We start from the raw sequence: 20,937 nt of genomic DNA, 5'->3' as shown, positions 1-20,937 counted from the left end.
AAGGGTTTTGTTAATGTGTATTTTTTTTAGATTTCCTTCATGCTTAAGTATAAGTAATAAAAGGATCATAAAAAAAACTGTATGGTTTATTTTCCAAATCTAATGTTAATATAACTATATATTTTTACTCTTCATATTATAGAAAAAATATTAATGAGTAAGTACATGACGTCCTTTTAGAAGTCTTCTCATAATTACCCTGCGACCATTTTGTGAAGACATTCTTTTTTCCCAGCCATGCCGACGAACTCTTTTTACTTCATTGGGACGAGGAAAGTAACAGCGTACTTTTGTGCGTACTAAAGACAGTAAACAAGATTCTGGCTTTACTAGACTAGAACTGGGAGGCTGAGCCAAGAATAGCCCTTGTCTGAAAGATAGTTCAAAATTATTATAACGCTTAAATCACGTCGTTGTTAAAAAAATATACTCACTTAAATGGTTGAAATACCGCAGAAATAAAACGATGTAACATGATTTCAAGATAATACACTCAATCCAAAATAACAATATACTTGGCTGTCTACAGTGTCTCATACGTCTATTACCAAGTTAGCAATGATTTATTTTACGAAGATTTCAATGCTGGTTTTACCACATTTTAAAAGCAATTATTTGATAATGTGACATACGGATGCGTTTCAAAACAGAACTAACCAGTGTTGCCAGATGGTCTCGACGACGTACCCCTAGACTAATTTGATTACCCCCAGAAATTTCCTAGGATGTCCTCACCAAGCGGATGGTAGCATGGGCGATAGCGCGATTCTTTAAAACGGCGGTCATGTTGGGATTGTGAAATGAAAGGCATTATGCATATTATCTGTAATAGAAAATGGATGGACGGGTTATATTCGGTTTGTATATGTGTTCGTACTACAATTTAGTTCCAAAATCAGGAACTAATTGTATGTAGTTCCCCTAAAAAAAACCAAATGTTATTTCCCCCAATTCTGCCCCTTACACGCTTGAGAAACCCCTAAATCCAGGGGGAAATTCTCTAATCTGGCAACACTGGAACAAACACAGAGTAGGAAGTAAAGGACACAGATGACTGAAAGAACTAGTTGGTCCTGGGGTAAAATTAAAAACGCAGTCTTAACGCAGTCTGATTTCCCTATGTCAAAAATGTTTTGGATTTTGCCAAGCGGAAGTACATCAGTCAGATTTATCAAATTGGTGCGAATTTTTTAAATTGAATTTTATTTATGCATATTAGTAAGCAAAACAACTCATCATTAACGTTCTTTAAATATTACTGTCACTATTTAATTTAAAAAAAAACATTTTCTAATACAAAATATTTAACTAGCATTCAGTTTAGTGATAATTATTATTTAATAATATAAAACATTTATATTACATAAAGAAAATTGCTATAAGATACACTTTATTAATTAATGTTATTATTATTTAGATCGTTTGGCAAATAGATTATTATTATTAATGTTTAAAATTAGATCTAAAATTCACAATTTACGTAACGTAACTTACGTAGTAGGTTTTATCTATAGGTATTGATAATAATTATATGCACTGTCTATATAAAGTTCCTCTAAGATTGATTATTTTACTAGTTCCCAATCCACAGATTATGTTATTGATACTGATAGATATTGCCACCAACATCCACAACAAAAAAGTTAATGTGTTGTGATTGTGATTTTCTGTGGTAACTTTGTATTGTGCATGTTGAACATTGAATATGGCGGATAAAAATAACAAGGGCGCTAAAAAAATATTTTTGTCATCAAATAAATTTTTTAAAGTGTGAATGATTGGAATATCGCTTTCGGGTATTTGCTGTAAAACTAATTTGTTAATATATATTAAAAAATATAGTAAGTGTCGGTAGCGCTTTTTATGTAGTTGTATTATTTGACGCTATAGAATTACATTACAAGTAGATAACGAAAGTTATAAATACCTACCGACTTACAAATATTTTGTTTATATTTCAGGATAACGATGTCCGCGATAAAAGTTAATTTCGAAATAGGACACGAAGCTTCGATGAAATCGAAGAAGACTCCAGAAGGATTTACTCATGATTGGGAAGTTTTCGTGCGAGGTCAAGAAGGTGCTGATATCAGTCACTTTGTTGACAAAGTTGTTTTTCTTCTTCACGAAACTTTTCCCAAACCCCGAAGAGGTAATTGCTTAGTTTTAATTTGATCAGTCGTTCAGTTTCATTATATTTAATTTATGTTCTTGTTTATCAATTAATTACCAAACATAATACCTATTTTTTTTTCAGTTGTTAAAGACCCTCCATTTACGATAAAAGAGGCAGGTTATGCAGGCTTCATCTTTCCAATAGAAATATATTTAAAAAATAAAGATGAGCCAAAAAAAATTAAATTTTCTTATGACTTGACATTACAGCAAAGTGCTTTTCTTAAAGATCGCTACATTTTTCAAAATCCCAATGATGAGTTTAAAAGAAAATTGTTAAAAGGAGGAGGAATTCCCATAAGTAACAATGCTTATTATACAAATCCTGATCAAGAAAGTAGAAGTAGAGATTCTTTTACTGATGATAAGCAACAACTTCTTAGCAAACCAAAGCTTTCATCTGAACATACAAAAAAACATAAAACAAAAGAGTTTAAAGATGAAATACCTTTAAAAGCAAGTAGTTTTGAGACACTTTTTGGAGCACCTATTCAGAAACCTCTTAAAGTTTCACCTGATCCAAAGAAGATGGAAAAGAGCACACAACCTGTTAAATCAGAAAAGAAAGAAAAAGAGAGGTCAAGTTCCGATAAGAAATCAAAACATGAACATAAAGAGAGTAAACCAGATAAGACCAAAGTTAAAGAAGAACGGGAGAAACAAAAAGTTGAAAAATTAAAAAACCATAGTAGAGAACAAGAAAGATCTAAAGATAAAACAAGTAAGAGAGCCAGTGAGAAGCCGCCTTCACCAGAGCCACCTAAAAAGAAGTGTCTTAGTCCAAATCGCAAAGTTCCTAGCCCAGCACCACGTTCTAGTAGTGCTCAAAGTATTAAAGAAGAGTATAAACCACAAAAGCATAGTTTAGATAACTTTGAACACAAAAAAATAAAAGTAGAAGAAAGACCTCCTGATATAAAGCCAGAAAAAGAACCAAAAGAGAAAAAGAAAAAAGAGAAGAAAAGTCATGATAGGGAAAGAGAGAGGAAGGAAAAGAAAGACCACAAAAAAGAGACCCATAAAATTAAAGATTTAGAACCTCCAAAAGAAGTAGTTAAAGAATTGCCAAAAGCAAGGGAAGTTATTAAAGATAAAGAATCTAAAGATTCACCAATTAAAGAGAGACAAATAAAACCAGAGAAACCAATCAATAAATTTTCGATTGAAAATTTGAGAAAAACCCCTCCACCAGAAGTTGAGGAACGTTCGGATTCTCTGAAAACAAAAGAAAAGGGTGACTCCGAAAGAAAACATAAACATAAGAAGAAAGATAAAAAACGTGATGAATCAAAAGAAAAGCACAAAGAGAGCAGTAAAGAAAAAAAACGTAAACATGAGAAAGTCCGAGAATCTCAAGAAAATAAAGTGGAAATTGTAGAACACAGAGAAACACCAATTCCTAGGGAGCGTCATATACCAGAACTTGCATCACCAATTTCTATAGATACAGCATCACAGTGCAGCTCAAAAAGTGGCTTAACTAAAACTATTCATATAGGAACTGAGGATATTAATAGCAGTCATTCAGATTCAGATAATTCAATTATAAATGATGATGATGATGTAAAAATAAAAACAGAGCATCTCTCACCTGAACCGGTTGTGAAGCGTGAGCCGTCACCAGAGCCACCAGAACCAGAACCTGTACCGGTTCTTATACCTATTGAGAATCCACCAGTCCAAAAATCGAAAAAACATAAAGATAAATCATCAAAGAAAGAAGAAAAGCGACGTAAGAGAAAAGCTGAGGCAGAGGAATTAGAAAATCGCAAAGTTGCGAAGCCAAATGATTCTGCCCCTGTTATAGGTGAGACTGATTGCGGAGAGAGTAGTGCATCTACATCAATGGAGACAAAAGTGCAAGACAATGGTGTTTCAAGCAGCCTAGGTGAAGATGCAGAACCTGGTGACTTGTCACCTGACTATATGGTACAGTTGAGAGGTCTACAGCAACGCATTATGATGATAAAAAATAATGAGGATCTCGAGAGAGTGGTAAATTTAATAGCAGAGACTGGTAGGTATGAAGTGACGACCCAGACATTTGACTTCGACCTGTGCCTGTTAGATCGTTCTACTGTTCAACAGCTTATACAGTTGGTTGGGTGTTAGTTGTTATTGATATTCTGTAAACTCTTTATACACCAATATGTTCTGAAATATTGTTGAATATCAGATATCGTAATCCTAACATGGATAGAAAGGAATATAAATATAAGTGTTTCACTTTATATTCTGTAGTAATATATATTTTATGATAGTAAGAATAAAATCTCAATCATGATAATATGCATTAACATCAACTATTTGAAAACTTTTAAGTGCAATACTTTATAGAAAAGTAAAGATATAATAAGACTGTTGAAAGATTGTTAAAAACTTGTATATTTTGTACATTATTATATTAATATTGATATACTAAGTAATTAACAAGTGCGCCACATGAATACAATTAATAACTTGTAAATAGAAAATTAAGGATTTTGTTAGTAACTCACAATTTAAAGCTCTTTGAACATGATAAATTTCCATGAATGTGGCAACGCTGTTGAACGCTTGGTATATGTGAATATATGGAACCTCCATGGTCATAGCGATCTGAGGCTATTATAATTTTATTTAAAGTGAACTTTATTAACTTATTAGTTTATAACACTTAATGGCATAAATTAGATCCTAGTTAGATAATGTTGGCAACAATTTGAAAATAAGTTCCCATCTCTAACATTATTATTGTTTTCATATGTTTAATTGTAATAATCTATTAAAGTGGCACTTTTATTTATAAAATCTACACTGAATAATAATAGGAATATATTTAAGACTATAATTGTGATTAGAACATAATAATATTGGCTTTTTCTAATGCCTTATGTGTTTGTTACGTAATTTATTTTTTATTTATAAATACAAGAAATATGTAGGTATTTCGAAGAAATAAATGAGAGTGTATAACATTTATTTTTCTGTTTTTATTCTTCTAGAATATCTAATAAAAACTGGACTAGAAATATAGATACGTAAGAACCTTATATTATATATATATAGTATACTATGCTAGATTTTCCATTCCATTCACATTTTGTGAAATAGTATAAAATGTTTAAACATTACAAAATCATTAAAAATTTAATTCTAGAAAAATATAAGTTTTCAGTTTAGTCGAATATTGCGTTGCCTCTCGCATTTGAAGCTCTACTCATCAACATTCCTTAAAACTTTTCCCATATTTATATTTTAGATGGAGTTTCTTAATTCACATAATCCTATTCAAAAAATATTGTTTTAATTTATAATTAAGTAATCACAACGGTTTACTAGATTCGGTAGACATCCCTAAATAGATATTATTTTCTGACAACTTCAAAAACCCGAAGGAAGAAGTTATCATTTTGCCGTGTAATTTTTGATATCTTTTTACCGTTTAAAGTTGCATGAAGACAGACATATGGCGTACTTTTTGTAATACAATATACCTATTTAATTTGAGTTTGAGAGCGCATTATTTAATTGTACAGTATTTCAAAAATATTTACGCTTAAATAATATATAACAAAAGGTGATACTACAAATAAGGCAAATTTTAACATATGAAATTCTTTATTAAAAAAAAACTGCATACATTGCTACAAATGAATGAATAACATTAAGGGATGATACAAGATTTACCAATTTTTCATATAAAATGATCCTCATGAAACTACAAGATGGATTTAAATTATTACGAAACAATTTTTGCGATAAGTTAAATAATAAAATGCCTAAGAATCTGCCATTTGTCATTACGATCATATTACGCGGGCATGTTCATTCCATCTGAACAATTAGATCGCTCGTCGTAAGGGACATTTTTCCCTCTGATAAGTCGAGTACCTGGTCAGAATCATTAATTGTTCATCTCTTTTTACCATTTTTATGACTTGTCTGACGCCATTTCGCATAAAAGTCACCAATAAACTCGATAGAAATGCCTGCTGCATGAGCCGTTCCCAACAGGCTAACGTCCTTATATTGCTCTTCATTATTTCCTTGTTCAGTACCGACGAGTAAAACAAGCAATGGCGCAGACTTTCCAGAGATTTCTGAATCACCATTTCCTCCTTGTTGCTTTTCATCATTAAAGTGATTGCAAAATTCTAATATTTGCATAAAATTATGTACGAAAGATGGCGCTTTTCGTGGGTATTTGATCAGTGGCATTGGTTTCGATTGGCCTGGGCGTTGTGTTCTAAGAAATCGTGACCCACTCTTAAGTTGCATCTCGAGCCAGCGTATTGCATCGCGAGCGGCTGAACAATCTCGCTTAAGCTCATCCAATTCTTGCAATACTGTAAACAAAACATTATTAAACTTCTCCACAGCTAAAAAAATACTAACTTGAGATAATTTTGATAGATGAAGGGATTTTTTTACCATCTGTACGCTGTCTGAAATGAAATCTTTCGTATTATTGAGGTATGCATCAAGATAAGCGTTAAGTACTTTCATGTGACAAAACACACTTAGTGCCCTACCCGCCGCTGAATTAAATGTTTACAATAAACCAACAAAGCCAGTGGTGCCAATAATGAAAAAATATTTTACTTACCGATACTAGGGATCAGAATTATAAAGTTACGAGTTCTGACGAGCTGTTTTACTCTACGGAGATGTTTATACAAAGCAGTCGTGTCTACGGCCAGAAGAGATGGCACTTCAGTTTGTCCTGTGCACTCTAATTCTCGGACTCTCGATGTAAGCCATAGGTGACCTAAACGGCGAAGAAGTCCACCCTCGTTTTTATCTCCCTATAATAGAAATATTGTAAGAATTGGTAAGATAAGGTCAACGGTTCTTTTCAACTTGAAATAAATATAGTTATACACAAAACTAACTTCTACAATAAAACAAAGTGGAATAAGTACTCAATTTTAAATTTCTTCCGTTAATTTTTGTTGAGAATACTAATTACAACTTACTTGTTTATTGGAGCTATGCCATTCTCTGCTTCTTTTATGATTTAATTTGAGTGTAGTTTTTGCAGGATATACTTTTTTAAGGTAAAAAATCTTCATTGTTTTGTTAAATTTAATCCTGGGCACAATCTTTGCTATCTGATTACCAAAGTAAATGAAGTTTAATATTCTTATTATATTCTCGTCAAACTCTGTTAATTTTAATTTCTCCTTAAGGTGCCACTCAGCAGCATCTTTGTCAAATTTTCCAATGTTAGTTCCACGCAAGTTTATATCTTCAGGAAGAGGAATTGTTTTATAATCCAGCCTGAATTTTTTAGCTTTGTTTTTAGCTTGAATAAGAATATTACTACTTTTGCTTAATAGATCATTATTTTTATAGAAATAGTGTTGAAAGATGTTTAATAAGTTTACAACGCATTGAAATAATGATTCTCCACTTTCTCCACATGATAGAATAAGATCTTTTTCAGTAAGTACCCAATCTTGCAGTAGCTTAAGACTTGGCAAGATATTGTCACCATGTAAAAAGTTGCTTATACCTTCTGAATCTAGAGCATTACTTATTACGGCATTTTCTGACGCAGTCTTGTTAATTCTTTCAGAATTGTCCACCATATCAGTTGTATTTTCGTAAGAACCATTTACTTTCTCTTCAACCTTTTTCTCTAAATCCGAACCGTCGCTATTGCCTTCATCTGATACATAAGTGGAATCAGAAATTGCATCTTCATCATCATCAGAGCATGTTTGGTCAGTTTCTTCTGAACTGTTCTCAGAATTATCACTTAAATCTGAACTATCTAATGAATTTGCTCTACGTCTACGCCTCCGCCTTGGTATATTTTTTTTATTTTTGCCATCTCCATTAATGAAGACTTCTTTATCATCATCAGAGCCAGTTTCTTTTATGTTTCCATCATAAGTATCTTCACTGCCATTTGGCAATAAACATACTTCCTGGGTATCCTGAGTTTCTATGTTGTCCAATCCATTCACAGTTTTTTCTGATTGATTTAACTTATATTTTGGTATGTAATTGTTGGCTGGGTTCTTAAATCCCAAGTTTTCTAATTGGTAATGCAATTTTTGTAATGTCTGAGATAAAAATGCTAAAGTAAATGCTTTACATGCAAATGATTTGGCTTCATCATTTTCTTTCATCTTAGCTATAGTAAAAAGGCATATTTTAACAATATGATGTATCATTGTAGAGTTAAGATAAGCTGGATTTGCATATTCTTCTTCCATTGCTTGCATGTAATCATTATAATTTTTATTTATATCAGGAAGATGAACTTTTGTAAAATCCATTGATAGTTTAAGCTGTTGCACAACATTGCTACATAGCTTTGGTATATTTTCATCATCTTTAAGAAAATACCATTTTTCAATTAAAGATAAAAAATTTGCCACTGTAATTTGAATATGTTCAGACTGTGCCAAACTTTCAGATGGTGTTACCATGCAACAGAACTGGTTATTCTTTTCAAAGATTTTGTTTAAATTACCCATTGCTCCTTCAAATGGTGTTAAACAACTTAGACAGTGGATATAAGAACTGACAGAATCCAAATTATAGTTTTTTTCTAAATATAAATTGGCGAGTTGGTTAAATGGCATGCCTGAAGTGAGGTCTAATTGAGCTGCTTGAAGATAATAGCGAGCTGCAATAGATGCCCCACTTTTATTAAAAATTTCAACTTGATATCTACTCAAATCTCCCAGGTATATTAAGCATGAGTACAGTATTGACTGATAAAGATTGTGGCTGTCATGTTCAATCAGCATGTTGTTCTTATCATCGTGAAATTCCTCATCATTATAAGAAGGAGCATAATCCAAATCTTTTAAATTAACCTTCATTTCTGCCTGAACTTTTGCAATAAAATTATGGAAGTGACCAATACCAGAGACTATATGCATTTCTAAATAATTGTCACAATCATGGTAGGTCTCATGCAGCTTTTTGGCACTATATATTGTATCATAGTATACTTTTCGCCAGACTAATTCCACTGATTTTTTTCCATAATTCAAGGGATCTAAAAAGAAAAGTTTTTCACAATTGTCTCTAAGCTTCTGCCGTTGGACTTCTATGTGGATGCTAAATAAATCGGCGATTACTTTACTGGCTGAGGTTGCTTCACCAAGACGTCGAGCAACATCAGTTACATACCTGAAAAATTATTTCTATTAGGTGTGCCAGCTTATTTAACTATAAAAGCAATTGTTTTCTTGGTTTATAAATAGAGGTTAGATATCCATAGGTAATCAATATTTATAGTAACTAAAAATAAGTACTCTTATTTTATTCGTACCGATATACTTTCTTTGCTTGTTCGCTGCGCTCGAGATTTTTAATCACTAAATTATCATTGCAGTCGTTCTTCATTTTTCAAGTCATTATTACATATAAACTTGTCAAGATGTTTTTAAAAACACTGATGATGATGACGTTTCAGAGTTACACTCAATGTGTCCAGAGATCGTAATCATTTCCATGAGAGCATCTTAAAAATAATTTTTTTATTAGAAAAATTGTTGTAAAAAGATGTTTTTAAATTATATTACGTTTTAACCCACATTTCTCTTTATTGTTTTTTTTTTAAGCAAAGTGGTACCTATATAAAAAGTTGAGTGATTCACAGATCAAGTAAAGAAACATTATACTTTATAGACTTGTGCACAGACTATGAATTAATTATATGTACAAATGATATATATATTTTGATAGAATTAAAGTGAAAAAATAGACTAACTAGAAGTCCTCTGCAAGACAAGCACCTCAATAACGAACACATGAGGAAGATAGAATGTAAAAAATTGACATTGACTGGTAGGAATATTGTCGTCTAGCAACAGGAAGTTATAAAAAGCGACCGATTGTTGATACAGCAACAAACGACAAAACGATTAATGACAGGAAAGCACAAATCACCAGGGGGATAAGTCAAAATGCCTTAACAGGCATATGTAGGAAGTCGAAAACTAAATTTGCATGAAAATAACAGTTGGTGGCGACACCAAAGAAAATTACATCATCAATGCTGATGTCAATTTTAAAAATTTGTTTGTTGGCATCAGCCGTTTAATTTCGACATTAGAGTCTACTTTGTAGTTTTCTACTTTCTACGTTTTTAAGAGTTTTTATCTAAGTAAGAGAGGTTGTTGAAATGTAGGGACCAGGAGAAAGAAATAAGAGAGCTGATACTTGCGTGATGCAAGTTGACCGGGCTTGGAATCAGATGGATTATATAGCAAGGAGATGAATCTCCTGTATAAGTAATTAAAGAGTTAATACGGAACTGACCTAGGAAGCGATCATACGCTACTAGTGGCCGACATAGGGATTGAGTACAGGAGTTGCGCAACGCACACACACACAGATATTTATCTTAGACGACCTACTCCACAACCCCTAACTACTACGGATTAAGTCTTTAATAACAAAAACTCTTTTTCAGTTTGGACAGTTACGCCTAAAATCTGTAACCTTGTAATCTCTCTCTTGTAATTATAAAAATATTGTTTGTAAGTCGCAGTCTTAATTGCATAGCTGAAAAGTGACTCACTTTTAATCCCTCTTTATTATCACTCTTCTTGGATGTAGCTGCTAAAGTCGCCCAATGCCGTTTCCTAGTTTATCATGAGTAATATAACTAGATAGTCAAATTCTCAACATTTCTTTGAAATTAACATCCAACTTCATCTGAATGAATAATATCCCAAAGATAATTTGAATATTTATCAAATTAAAAGAAGTTCCGATAGTTCGCTTCTATTCTCTTCTTTTGATTGTGCCACATTCAAATTGTATCATAGAATTTTGGTTAATCTCATGACTATCAAGAATATCGCCGTAAATATTATTTGTTATTAGCAGCAATTTCTTTAAATTTTCACTTAAGCTTGAGGATTATTAGCACAGGATTTTCTGTTTTTATCTAGACAATATTCATCAGGCCACCTATACTTTGTAATAATGCAGTCCTGCAGTATCACCATGCTATCCAATTTGGAAACTTTTTTTTTCAAGAGTAAAAATAAGTCATAAGAAAAAAAGGTCATTACGATACAAGGGGTTAAAATGACAGTTCGTGTCGAAAATTTTTCATACAATTTAGTTTTCGATTTTCTACTGTTAAGGCATTTTGACTAAGCCCTCCAGATCAAATACGATAATTTTGATTACAATTATAATATATATCACCTATGGTCTTATGTATAGGGGTAATCATGACTTCCGTAAGTCCCATTTACATTGTTTTTCATATACGGGAGTCGCGTTTTGCACTGTGTCTCGAATCTGAGACGGTAAGTGTGCTTTTATTTTTATATAGTTTCTATGCTATTTTCATAATCTATGAACGTAAAATTAAAATTGTCACATTGACATTTGGGATTACTGATTGAATAGCGAAATTAAAATACCGTGGCCGATGGCGGGAAAAAATTACATTGCTAAGTTTTAAGTTATTGTTTGTTTATTATTATTATTCTAAATTTATTGTTCTTGGTTAAACTCGAACTTGGTTGATTTAAATTGTCAATATAGCAGATAGAGATCCATTACATTCCAGTTATTTTACCTTTTTCAATGATTTCTTACTGAGTGTTGAAAATGAAATTAATTTGTAAAATAGAAGTCGTTAATCGTGCTCACAATAATTTAAATATAAGATCAAATGGAAAATACATTAAATCAACATTAGCCCTAAGCAAGGAACCAAAAAATCGTACCGAGTACTGTATGTTTCATTTTTCCTCGGTAAATAAATCTGGTATTAAATACAAAGTTAAATGTATAAAACAAGTATTTGTGAAATGTTTGAACGAGGGTAAAATTACAATAAGATTTTCTGAACCTCCGCATGACTTGTGTGTCAAAAGTGAAGTATTACAGTTAAAGAGTTTTCTAAATTTGTTGAAGTCCTGCATAACGGGTAATGTTAAAAATTTAAAAGTTACAAATTTGTCGTCAGTTGGTGTGACTGCATTAGACAATGCTCCTACCAAGTTAACTATATTAACTCGTAATGATATACCTTCAAAAGGATTTCCACGTACCTTAGAATCCCTTTATATGGCTGGATTAAAATTATGCAATTTCCGCCGAGATATACTCTTACTGCGTCGTTTAACTGTGCTTGATTTAAGCAATAATGAAATAGAAAAGATCCCTTTTGAGTTTGGTAAGTGATTATTATTTACATATTTTTGGAAGAAAAGGTAATCATACTTAAAATATTTTTTTATTGCAGCTAGAATGCCAAATCTAAGTGAGTTATATTTAACTAATAATTCCCTAGGATCTCTTGAAAGTGTTGACTGGAGGTGGTTGCTGGGACCTCAGGTAAGCAGTAATAGAATAATTATAAAATTTTATTAATTCTTAGCCTACATTTTTCTTAAATTTACCCCTAAAAGATGTTTATGATGTTTCTTTTTAAAATATTGTATATATTTCTGAGGTTTTAAGTTTGACTACTATGAATCTACAATTGCTAAATCTTTGTCTTATTATGATAATATTGAGTTCTGTATATATATATAGGAAGAACCTTTCCTGAAAAAACTGTGTTTACTGGGATTTAAAAGTAAAATTCATAGAAAAGAAGTGTACTTTTTTAACATCAACCTTTATTTTATGCAGATTACAAAGACACTGAAACTCCTAGATCTATGTGGTAATAAGCTGAAAGTGCTTCCAAGAAATATTTGGAAACTGCATAATTTAGTTACATTAAAATTGGACAACAATCTATTAGAGAGGCTACCTGCATCGTTAGGACGTATGAGGAAGCTTAGGTAATTCTAACATCCTAAACAAATTTGTATGCTTTGATTACATTTGAAGAGTATTTAAACTTTAATTATTTCTAACATACAAAATTTTGCTTTTTATTTTATCAATGAATACTAATTAAACATTTGACATTGTGTACCTTTTAATGTGAATAATTTTTTATTCAATTAAGTAAAGCGGCAGAGTGTCATTACTTTAAACTATGTATTTTAATATCATATATCTTTGTAACCAGATTATACAGGATTTTACTACTTAACTAAAGTACAGTTGTTAATAATTCCAATGAATATGATCACCTATGTAACTAAACACATATTTCAATTACCTCTGTTATTCATCTGAAATCTGTTTTAATTAACTTATAAAACATTTATATAAACAAAATAACATTTTTCTTTACAGATACTTAACACTTAGTCATAACTATTTGCTGTGCCTTCCTTGCAGTGTAATGCAATGCAGATTAGACCAATTAGATTTATCACACAACAATTTACAAAACTCTGAAATACTTCAAAAACCAATTTCATTGCAGTGGGATTTCTGTGTTGGTAGCCTATTAGATGTAGCAGCAAAGGTTGTTTTAAGGAATAATATGTATTATGCACCGAATATAATTCCTTTTACCGTAGTTGAAACATTAGATGGTGCTAATACATGTGTTTGTGGCAAACCTGTTCTAAATAAGGTTTGTTTAATCAAACAATTTGACTCGCGTGATTGCTTTGGTACAGTAACTGTAGTTAATAATAATGTCAATAGTGCTATTAACTTTGAATGTTATTTTTGCTCATCCAAGTGTTTGAGATTAAATAATTTTTAGTGGTGTTTCATTATCTGTATTATTATATATTAAATTATTTCTTCTTAAAATTCCTTTTTTAGACATATAGTTTTAATTTGCTTAATATATTTTATGTAGAAAATTATATACATAATAAAACAAATATAACTATATATATATTTATATAGTTAAACACAAATTTAAATTTTATTTGTTTTTGAAGATCTACAGAGATAATAATGAAGTTTTCAGATATACATTTAAATTTTATAAACTTTCTGAGAGTTCATACTATAGAACAATTCTATGCTGAATTTGATAAATAGAAGGGATTCTAAAGGTCTAACATCATGTTAAAAATTAGTCTAAATCTAATTTCCATCGGACATCTTGAATAACAGGTGCTATTCTGACACTTGGTTCTGAAACAAACAAATTATTTAATAAGTTAATTGAAATATTTGGTCCAGGGGAACAGAGAGGTAAACTATACATTAATTGAGTCACGAATTTGAATATTTAATGTATCTTTAAGATATAAGACTTGCTTCGATTTGTAAATTGCCTGGCTGAGAACTTTAAATGTTTTTCGATATAAGAAAATAGTTAGCAGATAATGTCAACGATATATTGGTTTGGTAAATTAATTAACTGTAACAAAAAACATTATGGCTATTTAAAAGATTATGGAAAAATTCCTTTTTAAAAAGTGAACTTAATCCAAAATGCACTACAATTTCTTATTTCTTTAATTAAATAGAATTAAATATATTAAACAATAATCTATTGCTTTATATATAGGATATAAAGATCAAATTAGGCTTTGTAAGTTGGTGTCCAGTGTAAAATACTTCATTATTTTCTCATGGATTTTGTAAGACCAGTCATAAGACTATTCTACTATGCATGAATAGTCAACCTATCTACAGATTACTGTAGCACAGACATCCAAAAAAATCGCCTAATAGTATCGCCTAATTTATTTTTAATGTCTGAAATAAATGTTGCCTCGACATGGCGACGTAATAACCGTCTTATAAGTGATGTTTACAAAAAAAATAATGTTATTAATATAAAAACTAAAAAAAAAAATTGAATAACATAAGTTACTAACCTAAAGTTGCAATCCCTTGGCGTATAATGCTGCCCCCTTCAGGAACATTTTGTTCAGCTACTATAACTGCGTTTGTCGCCTCTATGACAAAATTGTTTGTCCAAATTTGCTTGAAACTGTCTTTCATTTCTTGTAGTACTCCATCTAAGAGGTACTGTCGAAAAAAATGGGATTTTATAATTTAAATAAAATAATTAGATTTTACATAAATTATAAGAACACTTCACATAATTTACCTGTAGTATCTTAGCTTCTTCATCCTTATATAAACTGCAAAGTGCTAAGTTTATTTCCCTGACCAAGGGTCGTAATTCAAATGTAGCTGTGACCAGTGAATGTAGGGCCATGACCAAGGCAGTGTCTTCATATTGTGAACCTTCCTTCAATGAGGCAACTTTCCGTTCATGTTTCCTGCGGTTCTTGCTTGAGCGATAGGAGCGGCTAAAAGTTTAGTATTTATATACATGCAAAGAGGCAAAATCTCTTCTAAATGAATGATAATACTATATCTTATTATAAGCAGGATTTTTTTTTTCTCTGATTATAAAAGATAGTAAGTAACCTAGTAAATTATTCACTATACCTCGATCCAGTAGAGGAGCCAATAGTGCTTCCAACATCAGAATATAAGTCATAGTCACGATTATAGTAAGGAATATGTTCATTCCTGGGTGGAGCTTTGGATTTATTTTCCCGAACAATTTGTAAGCGATTTCTATAGTTATTGAAATTTGTCAAATTTGTCTCTAATAAATCCTTTAAATTATTAAACTCTTCTATAACTGCTGGTTTAACATCTGTCTCTGAAAGTATATATTTTTTTTAATTTTCATATATAAGCTTTGTTTTAGTGTTTATTTGTGTTGTAATTAAAATAATTAATAATTAAAAAGGTAAATTCTAATTAACGCCTTAGCTTGCTTGATTTCTCAAAGATTTTATCATGAATATTTCCTTTTGTTTTTGTTCAGAGGTTTTTTCCTAAAATTGAGACTAATATGTGTGTAATACCAAATCATACCTAAAAATGTGTGAAAGTCAAAGCTATAACACAGTCGAATAGCAGATTTAAATTCTCCATTTTCCACAGCAAACTTTAAAATTTCCATTTCATTATCATCTATCATCTCTAGAATCCTTAAAGCTTCACTATGACGCTTTTCTTGCTTTAGAGCTTCAACAAAATCCCTAAAAAGACAAGAGAAAACTATACTATATATATATATATACACACACACACTATACTTTTAGTTCAAATAAGAATTGATACTTCAGGTTTACTAAGGTTGTAAAGACTGTTTTTCTAGCCTATAATTGTATTTACATTAAATCTTTAAGTAATACTTTGAAAATTACCTACCAACATATTGCTTTGAATTCATCCTTAGGTAAGTGTTTTACCAATTTTATAGCCAACTCCCATTCCATAACTTCTTTGTAACATTCTAAAGCCTTTTCTATATTATCAGCCCTTTCAAACATTATCCCAGATTCTAGGTATTGTTTTTTTAACTTTAAATATGCTCCAAAATCATCACAAATCTGTTTATAAATACAATCACCTGGTGTTAGCATTTTCAATGCATCTCTATACAAACTATGGTATTTTACAAATGTTTTTAATTCCTCATGCTTGCTTGGACCACATTTAATGAGACTATCAACAGCTAAGAGATACCTTTTTAAATTTTTGTTAATGGTAAACCTTTTGTAGTTTTCATCCATGGAATTCAATTCATTTAACATAGGTATGTATTCCTTGGGGTCTTTTTGAGATTTATTGGCTACTAATAACACCAGGTCAAAATCATACATTCCTAGGGCAACATCAAACAACTTATTAACGTCAACAATATAAAGTAGGTACTTTAGAGCTTCATCTGAAGATACTGGAAGTTTAGAACCATTAAGTTCTAGGTTTTTTAGGTCTTTAATAATAATTAGTGCGCTTTCTAAATCTTGTATTGTATTCTTTTTAACAAATGTGGTTAGCAAAGGCAGCACTCTAGCTAATTTGTCTGTTCCTGAATTAAGCCGCTCTCTTACAAGATCACAAATGAAATCCACTTTTTTGTCACAGTCCTTATTCTCCTTACTACAGATGTAGCTAGTTGCATACATAGTTTTGGTAACATCTTTGTTTTCTAGATCTGTCAGAAAGAGGCTGAGCCATGAGTTATTTTTTATTATTTCCAAAAATTTATCAATATTATTGACAAAGCGTTGAGGATTATGATCATATATTAAATTGAGATTAATTCTTTGCTTTCTCATCAAATCAAATACTTCATAGTACTTAAGTGAATTCAAATATTCACCAACTATTTTAAGTGAGAGGGGTCTTGGTTCGATAACTTCCAGGTTACCTCGAGGCATTTGTAGCACTGTCCTTGTGTCATTAGGGACAACTACAACAATTTTTGACCCGCATTCCACTCTTCTTTTATAAACATCGGGAGATTCTGTATCGTCATAATCAATAACTGCTCCCAATCCATCTTGAGTCAGCTTGGTGCAAAGCATAAAATTTTTTAATGATGTTATGAGAAAGTAATCAGTGTGAACAAAGATTGATCCAACATTGTTCATTATAACTCGGTCCTGAAGATATAAAAGCCCCTTATGTGTTAGACCTACAAAGTAGCCTAGATCTCCAATGGGCAGCACACAGAATTTTGGACATGCAACTGGGAATGATTCAGCTAGTTCCTCTAAGCCTTCAGAATTATATTCCATAACTTTACCAGTTTCAAGATGAAGGTATAGCTTAGGTATCAGTGGATGGGAATGAATTCGTACAACAGCTGCAGGTAAGCTTTTAGAATAAATCTCTTCTAGTCCATTTTCCAAAATTGTAAATAATAACAATTTATAATTACTGTCATTATCCAATTTAATAACAGCTAAAACATTTTGTTTCCACCAGTACCAATTATAATATTGAAATGGAAATTCAAATTTATTTAAACATATAGTTTTAGTAACTTCATACTTGAGTGGCTTCTTCTGAATTTGTTGGTAGAATATCAACATATTGCCAGAACAAATAAAAAAAGAGTTGAAGTCAGAATCATCACTAGGTTCCAAAAGAAACTGCACTGAATCTATATAAGTATCTGTCTCAATTTCTAAATTTGCCATAGGGGGTGGTACTACTGATTGACGGAATGAAGACACTAATACTTTCTTTCCATCAATAACTGAAACTATAGCATCATCTTTTATACATTTTCCAGTACTGTGGTCAACATCCCAAACCCATGAATATGTATAATAACATCCATTTTTGAACAGAATATGGAGTGTTTTGTTATTTGAAGTATCAAATCCATTATCCCACATAATCTGGCTTATTTTACTGTGACCACTAAATGTAAGTGTCTGCTTAAGGTACCAGTGATAGTTGCTACTTGTGAATAATAGAACTTTAGGAGTACGATCCTTTAATTCCTTGCAAACTAAAGTCAAAATCTCTGAATCTTGGCTCCACAAAACTTTTTGAACTTCTACATTTTCAATTACAGGTATTTCAAATTCTCCATGTTTTAAGCCATTTTTTTCAAAGAATGTAACAACATATTTATCTGTGAATCTCTGCGTTGTTGCAATAGTGTTGCCACTAGGGCGCCATCCCAAGTTTGCTTCAAGCCCCTGCTGTCTTTCACTGGTGTAGAGCAACTTTCCTCCACGATCAAAAACTTTAAAGCGTCTTATTCCTTCCATTGTAAATCCAACAGCAAATAAGCTTCCATGATATTTCCAAGATATTAATACTTGGTTATTAATCAATGCATGTTTATCTGTAAAAAATATAATTTTGCTTTGTACTTTATTTTTATTTGAATAAAATCTACTCAAATTATGTAAATTTTTAATATTAAAGATATTTTCTAAATTAAAATATTACCAACAAAGAAGTCGCTTATGGTTTTTGCAGCATGTTTGCCTTCTGAGCCATGAAATTGAGTTTCCTTCTTTCCCCATCCAACAGTTATAAATTCTTTTGCACCAAATTCTTCTGTTAGCAGTTCCACTTGATTCACTACATCATATGTGCATGACATTACTATAACCCTGTAGTCTTTTGTTACTAAAGCCAATGACTCTTGATCGTGACTCCATTCAAATGCCTTGAACATTAGAGTAATAAAATAACTTTATTTTGTCCATTACTTATAAAATGCAACACTACATGTGTAGTGTATCAATCATCCCTATTAATATTTAGTAGATAAAGGTTCATAACTGAAACTATTCATGAACTTTGAGCTATACAATTAATTCACACAAATACAAAAACACTTACCAAGATCCCATCTTCGCAGATACCTTTTAATTCAAGATTAGCACCAGTTTCAGTCATTCCAAATATTTCCCCATTTGATAGCCCAATACTGAGGGTGTTTACCAAACTTAGATAAGCTGCATTGACTGGCGAGTTACGGAGTGAGGATATCTCGGAAAGGTCTTTAGACCATTTTAACCTTCCATTATTACTAAAACATCGGACAATAAGGTTATGTGTGCATAAAAATAATTCTCCCGCAGGGCATGCTCCATGACGACCATAGCAGGCGCATGATATTTCTTCAGTTAAATATTCAAGTTTTCTCGCGGAAGAACGCCAAGGTTGTAAATTTCGCATTTTCTTTAAAAACTTATATTAAGTTCCTCAAACACAACATGAAAGCAACAAGTTAAAAACACACCCTTTTACAATGTAAGCATGAAAATTTTGCTAATCAATAAAAGTGAAGTCACAGAAAACTCTAAGTATTCACCACTGCTCAAAATTTGAACTATCTTTGGTTTAAACCACAGACTATACCGTCCGAAAACATTTTAGGATTCATTTTTCGTCATTGGATTAATCAATTATTTAAGCATTCTTTAAAATTATTGATAATGTGTATATTTTTAATATCACCTTTCTACCTTGTGGATACGCGTAGAATGCGGTAACTATCCGCGCATCTACAGCTGCCTATACAGGGTACCCAGCGGCAATACCGATTCCCTTCTAAGTAGCTATGACCTGCTGAAGTCGTTATACTCGGTAATTTCAATTCTGAGTAGTTGAACTCTCGTACGACCGACTATTCGCTATTTTTTCATGATGTCGCTCTTGCACATGGTTAAACTCAACTAGTGACAACGCCTACGTGAATACCAAACCAAGACATTTTTTCCCTCTGACCCACAAGCCGAGTTACCCTGACGGTGGTTCCTCGATCGTACTTAAGACATGTGCTTTGGAGTTGACTCCGGTGCTCGCACGGCTCTTTAAACTGTCGTACTCTTCGGTCGAAAGTTCTTGACAAGAAAATTGCCCATGTGGGTGAGCATTCCTAAAAAAAAAATACCGCTACCTATCGCAATCACTTCTTTATTTTCAAGCTAATTATGAATATGCAGCTCTTGCGATATCCGGCGAAGAACGAGTTAATTCGTAATCGTCAGTGTGGCTTTTGCCGAGATCGTTCAGCTGGTGATCCTCTTGCTTATTTGACTCCGGTGGGTCGAAGCTGTGATGGAAAGTAAGGGAGAAGCATTGGCCGCTAGCTTGGATATAGCTAAAGCCCTCGATAGGGTTTGTAATGGTGCACTTCTTTGTGCGAAACTACCGTCATACTGACAAATTAATGACTGATGGCTGACAAATTTCTTTCTCCTTTTTTTGCGAACTAGCAAGCTATGGAATGATCTTCCAGTCTTCCCTGGGATTTACGACCACCAATTTTGTTTAAAGAACGAGTATATATCTTCCAGGCAACCCCTGTGAGAAAAAAAATGTATTGAATTAGATAAGGTAGGAAGGAATTACAAAAATACATACTTATTACATTACAAAACTAAACAGAAAAAAAAACAAACCAAACTAAAAACGGATACATGAAAAATAATGAGTGCATCACGAAAATTTCAGATCAGTCTCACGTCAGTTATTAGTTAGTACGAAAGCTAGAGATACGACGTGGACATGTACTGTTTGCTCAGAAGAAACTGTAAGGTAGATAGAGAAGGAGCTAAGCGAATAGGGACGGGAAGTGAATTCCATAGCTTAACTGCAAAGACCTTAAAGGATTCGCTAAGAAAG

At 31.9% G+C, this 20,937-nt stretch overlaps 5 protein-coding genes across 8 annotated transcripts; 2 read left to right on the top strand and 3 right to left on the bottom strand.

The window, feature by feature from the left end:
* Positions 1 to 68: 68 nt before the first annotated feature.
* Positions 69 to 663, bottom strand: LOC123707209 (39S ribosomal protein L34, mitochondrial). The gene is made up of 2 exons (XM_045657070.1): positions 435 to 663; positions 69 to 370 (listed from the first exon to the last, which is right to left on the bottom strand). Exons 1-2 carry the CDS (start codon positions 473 to 475, stop codon positions 151 to 153), a joined length of 261 nt encoding a protein of 86 aa, XP_045513026.1. The 5' UTR covers positions 476 to 663; the 3' UTR covers positions 69 to 150.
* Positions 664 to 1,683: 1,020 nt separating this feature from the next.
* On the top strand, positions 1,684 to 5,114 carry LOC123707208 (protein AF-9). The gene is made up of 3 exons (XM_045657068.1): positions 1,684 to 1,841; positions 1,962 to 2,152; positions 2,258 to 5,114. Exons 2-3 carry the CDS (start codon positions 1,969 to 1,971, stop codon positions 4,285 to 4,287), a joined length of 2,214 nt encoding a protein of 737 aa, XP_045513024.1. The 5' UTR covers positions 1,684 to 1,841; positions 1,962 to 1,968; the 3' UTR covers positions 4,288 to 5,114.
* Positions 5,115 to 5,766: 652 nt separating this feature from the next.
* Positions 5,767 to 11,163, bottom strand: LOC123707042 (protein SMG5). Of its 2 annotated transcripts, none has more exons than XM_045656802.1 (5): positions 10,706 to 11,163; positions 9,452 to 9,643; positions 7,134 to 9,309; positions 6,764 to 6,962; positions 5,767 to 6,503 (listed from the first exon to the last, which is right to left on the bottom strand). In XM_045656802.1, exons 2-5 carry the CDS (start codon positions 9,523 to 9,525, stop codon positions 6,070 to 6,072), a joined length of 2,883 nt encoding a protein of 960 aa, XP_045512758.1. In that variant the 5' UTR covers positions 9,526 to 9,643; positions 10,706 to 11,163; the 3' UTR covers positions 5,767 to 6,069. The 2 variants fall into 2 exon arrangements, with proteins under 2 accessions (XP_045512758.1, XP_045512759.1); XM_045656803.1 differs by lacking the exon at positions 10,706 to 11,163 and adding an exon at positions 9,717 to 9,784.
* Positions 11,164 to 11,556: 393 nt separating this feature from the next.
* LOC123706719 (leucine-rich repeat protein 1) lies at positions 11,557 to 13,775 on the top strand. 2 transcript variants are annotated; one of them, XM_045656085.1, is made up of 4 exons: positions 11,557 to 12,325; positions 12,395 to 12,486; positions 12,787 to 12,941; positions 13,345 to 13,775. In XM_045656085.1, the coding sequence occupies exons 1-4, from the start codon at positions 11,755 to 11,757 to the stop codon at positions 13,763 to 13,765; spliced, it is 1,239 nt and encodes a 412-aa protein (XP_045512041.1). In that variant the 5' UTR covers positions 11,557 to 11,754; the 3' UTR covers positions 13,766 to 13,775. The 2 variants fall into 2 exon arrangements, with proteins under 2 accessions (XP_045512041.1, XP_045512042.1); XM_045656086.1 differs by lacking the exon at positions 13,345 to 13,775 and having other exon boundaries at positions 12,787 to 12,945.
* On the bottom strand, positions 12,754 to 19,620 carry LOC123706718 (elongator complex protein 1). 2 transcript variants are annotated; one of them, XM_045656084.1, is made up of 9 exons: positions 19,550 to 19,620; positions 19,147 to 19,336; positions 18,748 to 18,970; positions 16,201 to 18,640; positions 15,862 to 16,028; positions 15,424 to 15,643; positions 15,077 to 15,281; positions 14,841 to 14,994; positions 12,754 to 14,148 (listed from the first exon to the last, which is right to left on the bottom strand). In XM_045656084.1, the coding sequence occupies exons 2-9, from the start codon at positions 19,201 to 19,203 to the stop codon at positions 14,087 to 14,089; spliced, it is 3,528 nt and encodes a 1,175-aa protein (XP_045512040.1). In that variant the 5' UTR covers positions 19,204 to 19,336; positions 19,550 to 19,620; the 3' UTR covers positions 12,754 to 14,086. The 2 variants fall into 2 exon arrangements, with proteins under 2 accessions (XP_045512040.1, XP_045512039.1); XM_045656083.1 differs by having other exon boundaries at positions 19,147 to 19,602.
* Positions 19,621 to 20,937: the final 1,317 nt, after the last annotated feature.

Source organism: Pieris brassicae, chromosome 3 (assembly GCF_905147105.1).
Source record: "Pieris brassicae chromosome 3, ilPieBrab1.1, whole genome shotgun sequence".
NCBI classification, from domain to species: Eukaryota; Metazoa; Arthropoda; class Insecta; order Lepidoptera; family Pieridae; genus Pieris; species Pieris brassicae.
This window is presented reverse-complemented; position numbering and strand designations above follow the sequence as displayed.